Raw genomic sequence first — 12,431 nt, 5'->3', positions numbered from 1 at the left:
GCAACGGATGGGCTGGTATTTTTCTCCGTGTTGAAATCTTTTGCCACAACTGTGTGTTTTTCTGTCCTGCCAGGAGGAAGGACTGCCTGCCTTGGGTATCACTTGCTTTATTGCCTGGGGAAGGGAAAAAGCAAAGACAGTTCTGAGCTTCCCATCAGAATTCCTGAGTCACAAGGCAGAGCCTGAGCTCCATCCCTGCAGACAGATCCCGCATCTGAAATCTGCATGAAGTGAGCTGAGTAAGAAATCCTTTTCATGGTTAGAAGATTTATTTGACATCCTGTGGTTTCAGTCTGTGCAGCGTGAAGCACAACACCATCCACCGTGTGAGCAAAAGAGCAGGCACACATGATTTCTGGGCTCTGTTGTTCACTAGCTGGTATGGAAAATTGTTAAAGCTATGTTTGGCCCCCCATCCCTTAAATAGCACGCTGCCACCCTGGCTCCAGAACACAGAAAGAGGACTGAGTGGTGCTGTTTACCAAGCATCCCTGCCTCCTCATGCAGAAGTGCTGGTTAACTTCCCAGCTCCTCTAGGAAGGGTGTTCCTCAAGTGAATTCCTCTCCCTTTCACACCACTTGGTAATGCTGGGGGGATACATAATAGGTTAGGATGAAGTTAACAAGTTGTCTGGAGTTGGAGGGAGAGCTCTAACAACACTGTGTAGAGACAAAAGATAAAAGAGAAAAAACATTCCTTAAGGAGTCTTTTTAATGGGGATTGTAGTCAAAATCTAACAGAAACACCATGGTCAAACCAAACCCTGTAGGACATGACCCAGTCTGTTGAAATCATCACTCCTCTCAAGAGGGACTCTGCAGTTCAGCATTGGTACCATGCAGCATTTTACATCACATTTATCCTTCTAGGTCAGTCTCTGTGCCTTCCAGCCGGGCTGCACACACTGCGCCTTTCCCACAGCCCTTGCTCAGGAGCATTTCGGTGTGCCTGCTAGAGCAACAAGCCATCTGTTTACATGGGTCAGCCATGAAGGGCTGCAGGTCCCACAGGTCTGTGTCATGCTGCCATTGTGTTTGGCCTAAGACAGAATGAGGCTTGCTGACACTGTGTCTCCCAGGATTAACACCTCCCCTCCAAAGGACAGACCTTCCCTGATAACCCCATGGCACCATGACCAAGTCCTTTTATTGCCCCTATTGCTGGTTTTTGCCTGCCATGTGCCCTGAGGCATTCCTCAACCCTGCACCTGCCCTCAGCCCTTTGCATTGTGTAATGTGCATCTACTTCTTGCACAACCCTTTAGGGAGGGAGGGAGGGAGACGAATTTAAATGTAACAGCCAGTGCTTTCACCAAATACAGACCAAAGCACAGGCCAAGTGTTTTTCCGTGCACACACAGAAGGAGTTGGTTGCACAAATAGCTGTTTTGGCATGACAGTACAGGACCATAAAATGGCAATTTTTTGGCTTCTCCTCTCTATGCTTTGTGTTCGTATATTTTATCAGGGGGATAAAGTAGAAAGGGTGGGGAAAAGTAGTTACCTGTGTAGGGTCGTTATCAGGAAGGCTGAATGGATTAAGGCAACGCACATGTGGCTATCATAGAAAACTGAACACTAACCCTTCTGAACCACAGCCCCTTAAGCAGGTTACAACCACATGGCATGTTTGCTGGCTCATTATGGAATGTGGTGGAGAGCCTGTCAGTCTGTGTTAATGGCAGATAAGGCTGGCTCTCCCTATCTGGTCTCATGTTCAGACCTTTGCTTCTGCCAGAAGGTTTTCTTTGTGCCCTCAGTGCAGGTTATGCTGTAGTAACTTTGTGGGAAGGTGTACAGGTACATGGCCATTCTGGCACTGCTCTCCTTAGACCAGTCTTTGCCACCATGGCCTGGAAAAACAAAGAGTGTAAGCCCTGTCTATACTCTGTCATAGTATTATAAAGCCCTAGAATCTGCAGAGCTGCTAGGCATTCTCCTAAATGCAGGTTGCATGCAAAAAAGCAAATTATTCTGTATTCCAGTCTTTGCACCAAACCATATGGTCTTCTCAGGCCCCATTTTCAGGCCAAAGTTGTACAGAATACCAAGGAGAGGAGCACAATGAAAGACATTGCTGTCCATCTAAATTACCATGCAAATAGGATTTAAGGATATTGATCTGGTGTCTTCACAAAGGAACTTGCATTTGATTCCTCCTAAAGCCAGACTGGCTTTTTGTTAGGATTTTATGTAATTTCAGTCACCAAATTGCTCAAGTTTAAGCAAAGTTCCGTTTATCACATGATAATTTTGCTCTTTAGTGTAAGCTGGCTTTGAACTCCAGTGTCTCAGCACTTAACTCTTGTCCACGAACTCCCTATTTCCAGATGTCTGTGTGAGGAAGGTCTTTAGATAGCATGGTTTAGTCATGGTGGTTGTAAATAAACTTTGGCTGAAAGGAGGCTGATGTTCAAGCAATCATCTTTAAGGTTCGCTTGATGTCCTACTGGACGTATCTTGAATCCAACCCTTGGAAGAGCCACTGGATCATATCTGATGTTGCTACACGTCTACCCCCAACATGTATGCTTGGTCGCTGGGTCTGCTGTGCTGTTCTGGATGTCTTGCCTGCAGATGCCTTGTGACTGCAAAAGCAGGTGACCAAGCCTGCTGCATGAACTTACAAAGGGACTTCAGGATGCTCACCCATGGACAGGATGGACTCAGCTGCTTCTGGTTTGTCTCTCCAGCTCCTTTCCCAAAAGGAAGCACCCACTCAGCTCAGCTGCCTGCTGGCTGGCACATTGATCCATGATACTGAGCAGCATCGTTTCCTCTCCATGCAGAGTCTGTCCTCAGGCTGGCCTGCAAGATGTACAACAGCAGGCAGGAGGCTTGAAAAGTACAGCTCCCTGTGTGTGACTCAACAGAAACATGAAGATGCTTTTGAAGAAAGGAAGGACCCAGCTGGGCACCAGATGGAACAACAGGAAAGGGAAAACAAGCAGTAACTAGAAAGGTTGCCAAGTGCTGTCTTGGCCTAGGGCAGATCCCAGTTGTCCCAGTTAATCTATCTCAGTGCAGTGCTGAAACCAGCAGGGAGCAAAGCTCACTTTCAGATGCACACACCAGAAACACCGTGTCCCTGAGCCAGCACTGCAGCCAAATACAACTGTGGAGAATCTGATGGACTGTTAGAGCAGGGGAATGAGATCTGGAGTCCCTTGCTGCTGTTGGCACATGGTAAACATTTGCTCTAACCTCAGGCAAGTCACGTACCCTCTTGATGTCCATTCCCTTCTGCAGCACAGAAAGGAATGGACAGGAAACCTGCCTTTTGAAGGTGCTACCACCACCCTGCATGGATGTTGCCAAATGTGTGACGGGAACCACTGATAGGATAGCTGTGCCAGCAAGATGTAAAAAGCATGCTATAGACATTTTATGGATATTTTCAAAGCACTAATTTGCTTTCCTCCTATTTACCAGCTTCTGGTGTTGCTTGCATGTGACAGGGTAGAGGTTAGTAGGGAGATTAAATTTTGGCATCATGTGTTTCCCGGTTATGTGGCAGCTGGCTCATGCACAACTGGCTTCTCAATCTGCATGATGCCACAGGGAGCATGTAAGAAGATTTGGTGTCCCAACAGCTCCATCCCCTGCTAGTAGAATTAAGGAATTCAGGAGAACAACTGGGACAGAGAGTGCTTATGAGAGGGAAGAGGGCATTGAAGGGCTCAGTTGGCAGTTTAACACTCTTACATCCATGTAACCGTGTGAGGATGTAGACTGGCAGTTTTGCTTACACTCCCCCTTCACTTCTCATTCTCCTTTTAGGGTCACATAGGCTCACATCTACATTGATGAGCAGCAGCATAGGGTAATCCGGGCTAGGTTGAGTATAAGGGGAAGGCATGGAAAGGTCTTGATTTTGAGGTGCGTTTTTACCTCTAGGAGAACACTGCGTCCTTGTCACTTCCTTTCACAGCTCTCCTGTCCTGTGAGAGGACTTGCTCCAAACCTTGAACATCTCATTAGACAAAGCCACATCTGTTACAGAGCCACACGAGCCCTGAAGCAGAAGGACCAGGAATTTAGCATAGAGGAACTGGTTGTGACCTGGAATTACCTACAGAAGATTAGTGCAGGTTTCTCACAGGTGCTCGCATCCATATTTCAGCTCCCTGTATTTTGTAGCTGAGCTGAGGCATTGCTTCCAAAAATCTACAGCTACATCCCCTCTTTAGCCTGCCTTGACATTGGTGGCAATATCAGGACCACAGCAGCTAAATGGTGACTGAGCAGTGCTTTGACAGCTTGCTGGGGAGGCAAAAGCCAGGGACTAATTGAGATTACATGGAGCAGAGCATCATGGGCCATGCAGCCATGCAGACACTGGCAGGGGTGGTTGCAGCTTTTCTGATTGTGCCTGGTCTATGCAGCCATTTCTATAGTAAAAGATAGTGATACAGGTGGTGGTGGGACTGCATCAGGGAGTGGAAAGTACAAAAGAAGACTCATTATGTCACTGGAAACCAGCACAGTAGGCACCAGGAAAAGAAAAGGCCAACAAAATGCCATGCTGAGATAAGTCCTGTTACTTGCTGAGATGTTTGCCCTCCTGGAGCAGCATTCCCATGCTCGTTGCCTGTCCAGCTCCCCCAGGTGAGCTCATTGGAAAGCACTGCTCTCCACCCAGGTTGCCTTCTTGCTTCTGCACCCCAAAAAAATGTTGTGAGTCCATTTGTTACCCACCTTCCTCAAGCCTGCATGATTTGGGGGACGCAAAGATGTAATACAGACGCATGGAGAGGGCTGGAACACTTGGACAACCTCTTCACAACAGTCTTTATGGGTTTTATGATCTTCACCTCCATCCCCAACTCACAGACTTCTTGCTTAGTTTTTCACATGGAAAACCTGCAGTAGCAGCTGTGTTCATCTTGTAGCTGAGACAAACCCAAACATCAGACCAGTGGGAGATCCAACAAGTGTGATGGTGGGTGAGCCAGGGAGCAAGCTGGGATTTTCTCTTCACCCTCCTGAAGGCTGTGGAGCTGAGGGTTCACGAGGCCCATGTGAAGACTTGGTGTGATCCTGCAAGCTGAGCCAGCCGCCTTCACCCTCGACATTTCGGAGATGCAGAAGGTCTGGGACCCACAAACCACGTCCCAGTACTGACAGTGCATGTGCTGTCATGGTGTAGGCTTCAGACCTGCAGCAGAGGCACAGGAGGGATGCCTGTGGGCTGTGCTGAGGCCCACAGGATGCTGTAAGGCATGCTGGTAGGGCTGTCGTTCTTTAGGGAGAAAGACTCTTGCAGAGGATGAAGTCTTTGCAGAGGAGTAAGTTCAGAAGGTTGCTTTTTTTCCCCTCCCTTTTTGCACATTTTTAAACCATTTTTACTCCTTCCACAGAGGTTATTGAACCTTCAGTTTAATAAGGGAAACGAGCCACCATTAAAAAGCTTTCTGAAGGGTCTGAAAGCAGGTGCTGCTTGCATGCAGAGCTGGTCTGTGCTGAACATGCAGCGTCCAGACCTCACTCTACATCCTGTAGCTGAGTCACCACGTGTGCTGTGCAGGGTTGGGGTAGGAGAGTCAGTGCTGGCCATCATGCCAACCAGCCACAGCTTCCCAAACTGAAGAAGAATCAAACCAAGAAGTGGAGGAAGGAGCAGCAATGGTAGGATAGCTAGTTGTCACAGGTAATCTTTGGTATCCGTGTCCAGTGGTTAGTCCTAGAATTGCAAGCCTTGTTATATTGCACATGTCCTTCCCATCTCTTTTCTCAAAGCAGTCATTGCCTTTCCTCCTCCCTGCCACATGCACTAGTGATGAGCATCAGAGGCAGTTGCACCAAAGTGACTCAGTCCAGTTCTGCATCCCCCTCTCCCATTCAAACCCAAGGCAGCCTCAAGTAGTTGTTGGCCATCATCTAGTAACTCCGCTTGGGTTTCTTTCCTTGTGTACCATAGCTTCATGCACACCCTAGCAGGGCAGTACAGGAGGCTCTGACCGTGTCCCAAGAAGCTTCCTTGCCCCCTGACAGCACCTTGCAGACATGCACCTTACTGGGAATGTACTGGGTCGATGCTGATGAGATCTTGCACTGCTCATCTCGTGTAGGTGGCAGCTGATGGGGATCCGCTGGGGGAAGCTGGCAGAAAGTGGCTGCTGTCCTTTTTCTTTTCTTTCCTGAAGAAGAGGGGGATTTTTCTGGCATTGTGATTATAGTCCACCTTTCAGTGGCCAAGTTCAGGGCTGCATTAATAATCGGGGATCATTGGCTGTCCAGGCAGGTATGGAGCTTCACACCAACCTTAACGGCAAATGTTGCGGCTGTATCCAGAGCCTGGATACAGGCAGGGTTTCTCCCATGCTGGCAAAGCACTTTCGGGAGGCTCCAGACAGACATTTATGGGAGGCAGGGAAACTGCACTCCGAGTCCGGATCAGAACTGTACTTCCATTTCATGTCCTCAGCTTGGGAAGAACTCAACCCAAGCAAATGCTTTGCCGGTCTCCTTTCCCTGTGCAGTGCCCAGGGTAGGGGGTGGTGGGATGCATTTCGGGATCACCAAAGGAGAGATCCTTTTTGGATGTGTGGAATGGAAATATCTTTCAGGAGGAGAAACCTTCCGACCTTTGCGTTAGAATCAAGAGCAGGAGATGGATTTCCGGCTGTCCTTGCATATAGTGAAACATAGCTGAAACAGCCAAATGCAGAGTAGAGTTAAATGTAGGGTTTGACCTGAATAACCTTTTAATTAGGAAGATAAATTTGTTGTAGCTTGACCTTAGTCTGTGTTAGGAACCTGCTAATCATTTGACATGCAGAGCGTATTAATGCTGCACTTAACTTGGCCATTGGTTTTATTAGCTGGCTTGGGGAGATTTTTTGCTCCGCAAGCATCAGTCTGCATCTTGTAAAGGTTTTCTTTTCTCTCTTTCTTTCTCATTCAGAACATGTAGCACACTGTTGTACTTCTGTTCCTGTCTGCGTAGAGTATTGCCTTAAACAGATCATTTGTGTTGTGGTTTGTTTGGGGTTTTCTTTTTTTCTACCATCAGTTTTATGCGTTAATTTATTTAAAAAAAATGTGGGTTGGTTTTGGTTTTTTTTTTCCCAAAATCATGAAACATGTATAATATTTTTTTTAACATTTCCATTGCAGTATTTATCATTGTTACTGGTTGTGTGTAGTGTAACAGAATTAATGATATTAAAAAGCATACATATGAAAACCAGCCTGACAGCCTTTCTCATTGGAGTGAACTGAGGTTGGATGATACGAACTGCACCATCTCCCTTGACCCCCGGCAGTCATGGATACTGAAATCAGGGGGTGCCAGCCCTCATGCTTGTGTGTCTGGGCTGTGACAGAAGTAGAAGTGCTGTATCTGTATGATATCAATGGGTGAAATAACCTTTTCTCCAGCATTGAAGCCATTTTGGCCCCTCAAAGCCATTGGCACAAGAGCCAAGCACTGAATGTGAAAAGTCCAACACCTGGAAACCCCAGAAGACAGCCACAAGGGAGGCAGTGGCGCATGCTGGCAGCTGGTGCAGTGCAGGATTAATCCCTCCTCAACAGGGAGGCTCAGAGTCCACATCTCTGCAGAGTGGCTCTGCCCAGATAATAGAATCATAGACTTACAGAATGGTTTGGGTTGGAAAGGACCTTAAGATCATCTACTTCCAACCCCCTGCCATGGGCAGGGACACCTCACACTAGACCATATGTCATGGTTTAAGCCCACTCAGAACCACGCAGTTGCTCACTCCCCCCCACGACCACCCCTTCTTCCTTTCCCTGCTCCTGGAGTGATGGGGAGGAGAATGTAACTCCCACGGGTTGAGATGAGAACAGTCCAGTAACTCAGGTATAACACAAGCCACTGCTGCTACCACCGATAATAATAATGATAAATAACAAGGGGAGAGAATACAACCGCTCACCGCCCGCCAACCAATACCCAGCCCGACCGAGCAGTGATCTGGCCCTTCCAGGTAACTGCCCCCACTTTGTATACTGGGCATGACGTGCTGTGGTATGGAATACCTCTTTGGCTAGTTTGGGTCAGGGGTACTGTCTCTGCTTCCTCCCCGCTTCCCCTCTTCCCTGGCAGAGCATGAGGCTCACAAAGTCCTTGATCACAGTAAACACAACTTAGCAACAACTAAAACCATCGGTGTTATCAGCATTGTTCTCAGGCTGAAAGTCAAAATCACAGCACAGCACCAGCTACTAAGAAGGAAAAAGATGACTGCTACTGCTGAACCCAGGACAGTATCCAGGCTGCCCAGCTCCACCAGCAAACAGAGCAGGGCTCTGCAGCCCTTCCAGGGGGTAAAGGGGTAGGCATTCAGCCTGCCAAGATGGACATGGGTCTTCACTGGTCATATCCAAGGACATGCAGCAGAAGGCCCAGAGGCATGAGCAGAGCAGGGCTCTGAGTTGGCATTGTGTGACAAGCCAGGTTTCTGCAAGGGGTTCTGCTCCACTCCCTAGTGCAGGGAAAAGCAAAACCACTTCATGCAAATCCCTCCCTGGCATAACCCAGCTGCCTCTCCGCAGCTGAGGTGGATGAGGATCACTCACTGCCCGCAGAACCCATCACTTGGGACACAAGAGCAAACAAACCACACGGGATCACCTGAATCCAGCTTTTTAATTAAAAAGGAGAGATGGAGCAGGCAATAATTCTCCTCTCTCTAAGAGCCATGGGTACCACTGTGCCTGGTGATGTGTGCTGGCATTGGTGTGGTGCTGTGTGCGTGGAGCTGGGTTGCTGCAGAATTTCCAAGGAAATATGGGAGAGAGGGGCTGGAAAGGCCAAAATCACTGCTTGTGCACCTCCCAAAATAAAATTATCTTGACTAGGACCAGCTGAAACAGTTTCCTACCATTGTTAAGGTAATTGCCTACAGGAGGGGAGGAAGCAGGGGCCAGAATAAAGCCAGGACGGTGCAGCCTATGCCCTAGGCTGAAACCAGAGCATAGTCATAGAACTGACACAGACACCAAATCCCCCCGCTCCTGTATTATGGTGTCACTGATGACACAAGCACCACCTTGGACTGGCAGAGAACCAAGTGCCACCAGCCCTGTTCCCTCTCCTGCATTGGCTGCAAGTCCCCAGCCCCGTGCAGTGCAGCACATCCAAGCAGGGCATCCCCTGCACGCTCTGGTGCTCCGAGCGCTCCCATCCTGGCAGGGTGCTGCACCATGTTCCTCTTCTCCAAAAAGCACAAGACCCCCATCAGCACTTACACTGACTCCTACCGCCCGCCGCGCTCTGTCAAACACACCACCTCTGACCGGAGGCTGGTGGAGACCTGGAAAGAAAACAAGTTCTTGACACAGGTAAGTGCTGTGAGAGGAGGAGACCTCAGCATTTCTGCCCCTGTGCAGCTGCGGATGCTCAAGGCCAGGCAGGACAATGGCTCAGGGACTCATGGGGTGCTTTGCTGCATGTGTGTAATGGGGGTGGGAGGGTTGTGCTCCCTCGCTGGGACAGAGTTTGACACCCAGAGACTCTGCTTGCTGCTAGCTGCTTGTCCCCTGGAGCTGCACCCTGCAGTGGCTTCAGGCTCTTCAGGCTGGCCGTCACCTCTACAAGCTCTCACACTGCCCATCAGAGTGAACAGGGGCAGGGTCTGCTGAGGCAGAGAACAGTGAGGCAGTGGCAGAGCTCAGCCCAGGGCTGCTGCTGTGACAGGGTGGCAATGGAGGGGCAGATTGGGTGGCTCCAACACACAGCAAAGGGACAGGGGGAGACCTGAGCACCAAATGACCCCTTCTCAGCGCTGGTCCTGGATGAAGAGGGATTTCTGAGCTGTGGCCTCACTGCAGGGGGTGTCTGTGGGACACGTATCTTTCCCCACCCGTCAGTGCCTGTAATTGTACAGGCTGCGATGAAGAGCGCACTGCAAGCTGGCTCATCCGATGCAGCCTCCTTAGCATGTGCATTATAATAAGGGAGCCAGCAGAGGGCACAGGGAGGGATGTCACCACTGTGCAGGGACAGAAATGGCTCGCTCAAACAGGGCACCCATCTGCCCAGCAAGACCCCAGTCCTCTTGGGCTTGCCAGCTGTAGGACATTGCTTTGGTCCTGTAACTCCCTTCCCAGCCTCTGCTGGCCACATACCAGTCCCAGTGCACCCACGCCATGTCCCAACCCGCAAAGTGGCCGGATGCCTATGGACAGCCTGCGTGCAGGGGGAAAGGAGGCAGTGATGCCAAGCCATAGAATCATACAATCATAGAATGGTTTGTGTTGGAAAGGACCTAAAGATCATCCAGTTCCAACCCCCTGCCATGGGCAGGGACACCTCACACTAGACCACGTCCCTAGTTCTGGGGAGGTGGGATCACAGTGCTGCTATGACCCCCGTACCCACCACCGCGAAGGGAGTCTTGGTGCTCGGATCTCCGTGCGCCCTGATGTGTGAAGGCAGACGCTGCCACACGGCCGGAGTGCCTCTCCTTATTTGCCGCTGTCTGCAGGGATTAACGATGCCTCCGGGGCCAAGCCCGACAATCCAAGCTCCGCCCGATCTGAGGGCAGCTGTGCGGGGGTACTACAAGAGCACCATGTACCCCGCTGCCTACAGTCCTGGGAACTTCACATCCAAAGGTACTGCCAAGGTCCCAGCTGTGTCCCAGTCACACAGGGCACATCCCCATGGGGTAAGGGGGATCAGGATGTGCACAGGGGCTCTGTTCATTCCCCTTTCTAGATCTCTCATCCCCTCCTGCAGTGATAAAGGGACCCACACTCAGCATCTGCACTTGTGGCTTTGTCCCAGCTTCCTACCCCCGTCCCTGTACTGAGACTGTCCCTGTCCCAGCCATGCCCACAAGTCCCCAGGGTTCTCCCTTTATATAGCCCCCAAATATCTCCTAGTGGTAGGTGCTGCCTGGGGGGACCCAGTCTTGGTATCCCACAACCCCCAGGGACCAAGGCTGTCCCCAGCACCACTGGACACTGCTGTCACTTTTGCACTGCAGAGAAGTACAGGCCAGTTTTTGCCAGTGAAAGCAAATACATGTCCTGGAGAACAAGTCCAAGCACTACAGCCTGGAGTATGGAATCTTCTTCCCTCTCTCTCCTGCCCAAGGTAGACTCAACCCCTCCTGAGTCCACAAAACTGGAGCCACATCAGGTCTGCTGGACGTCAGGCTCTGCAGCAAAGAGATGCCAATCATGATAAGGCTGTCATTGCTCTTTGCAGGAGACAAGGATGAACACCCGGCTGTACAGCATACCCGTGATGTGCCCCTTGAGACCCACCTGCCTCAATCTGTATGGTAATTACCCTCTCCCTCTCCCTGTACTCCGGCTGTAGCTCTGCCTGTACCATGCCAGTGTCCATCAGGCTGACAGGCTGACTGCTGCTTCTACCACTAACCTTCCCTCACCATCCCTCTGCTTCAGAGAATGTGGTGCTTGCTGACACGATGCACAGGGTGCCAGTGTACACCGTGACAGGGAGGATACCCTTCCAGAACTACTACTTCCCCTGCTCTGGGCGCCGCTGCTGCCTGCGAGGGATTGACTGCTACCTTGATGGGACACCTGCCACCAGGAAGAAACTCTTTGCAGTAGAGGAGAGCACAGTACGGTTTGGATGGCTTTGCTTGGGGTGGGATGGGATTGGGATGACTTGGGGAGGGAGGGGATGGGATGGCTTGGGATGAGGTATGTTAATAATTAAGGGGGCTGGAGCATCTCCCATATAAAAACAGGCTAGGAAAATTTGGGCTGTTCAGCCTGGAGAAGAGAAGGCTGCATGGAGGCCTCAGAGCAGCCTTCCAGTATCTGAAGGAGGCCTACAAGGATGCTGGAAGGGGACTCTTCATCAGGGACTGTAGTGATAGGACAGGGGTGATGTGTTCAAACTTAAACAGGGGAAGTTTAGATTGGATGTGAGGAGGAAGTTCTTTACTGTAAGGGTGGTGAGGCACTGGCACAGGTTGCCCAGAGAAGTGGTGAATGCTCCATCCCTGGCAGTGTTCAAGGCCAGGTTGGACGAGGCCTTGGGTGGCGTGGTTTAGTGTGAGGTGTCCCTGCCCATGGCAGGGGGGGGTGGAACTGGATGATCTTAAGGTCCTTTCCAAACCAAATCACTCTGTGCTTTGGATGGACATGATCTCCCTTGTTCTCGGGGCCACCGCTCACTCTATTTCCTCTGTCTCTTTCAGGACCATCCCATGCCACCATCAGAGGCCCAGAGCGATGTTCTATGCCAGTGCTCATTGCCACCAGCCATCCTCGCAGTGCAGGATGCCTAGGTGCGTACAGCTTCAGTGGGGCACTGCTCCATGCTAGTTGCCCTAGGGAAAAGCCTATCATTTGTAATGAATGCCAGCCAGCCACTATCTCTCCCTTCATTAGGGTTTCACACACAAGTACCCAAAGGGTTATGCTGGGGACAATGGTGCAGACTGCAGAGCCTGAGAGGTAGCAGGTCCCACCAC

At 50.4% G+C, this 12,431-nt stretch overlaps 1 protein-coding gene across 1 annotated transcript; it reads left to right on the top strand.

The window, feature by feature from the left end:
* The first annotated feature begins 8,954 nt into the window (after positions 1-8,954).
* On the top strand, positions 8,955-12,245 carry SPMIP6 (sperm microtubule inner protein 6). Its single transcript, XM_061477182.1, has 6 exons — positions 8,955-9,312; positions 10,458-10,587; positions 10,962-11,071; positions 11,186-11,261; positions 11,389-11,570; positions 12,156-12,245. Exons 1-6 carry the CDS (start codon positions 9,175-9,177, stop codon positions 12,243-12,245), a joined length of 726 nt encoding a protein of 241 aa, XP_061333166.1. The 5' UTR covers positions 8,955-9,174.
* The last annotated feature ends 186 nt before the right edge of the window (positions 12,246-12,431 follow it).

The sequence above is a fragment of the Pezoporus flaviventris genome, unplaced genomic scaffold, assembly GCF_033815535.1.
Source record: "Pezoporus flaviventris isolate CSIRO_AGI_PZ_B2104156 unplaced genomic scaffold, CSIRO_AGI_Pfla_v1 ptg000100l, whole genome shotgun sequence".
NCBI classification, from domain to species: Eukaryota; Metazoa; Chordata; class Aves; order Psittaciformes; family Psittacidae; genus Pezoporus; species Pezoporus flaviventris.
Note: the sequence above shows the minus strand (reverse complement) of the source record. Positions and strands in the feature narration are given on the sequence as shown.

What these genes read in the sequence shown, in the direction of transcription:
- SPMIP6 (XM_061477182.1), top strand. Translation starts at nt 9,175, where the DNA reads ATGTTCCTCTTCTCCAAAAAGCACAAGACCCCCATCAGCACTTACACT. An exon ending in AAAACAAGTTCTTGACACAG is followed by an intron (nt 9,313 to 10,457) that starts GTAAGTGCTGTG and finishes CGCTGTCTGCAG; the next exon opens with GGATTAACGATGCCTCCGGG. An exon ending in TGGGAACTTCACATCCAAAG is followed by an intron (nt 10,588 to 10,961) that starts GTACTGCCAAGG and finishes TTTGCACTGCAG; the next exon opens with AGAAGTACAGGCCAGTTTTT.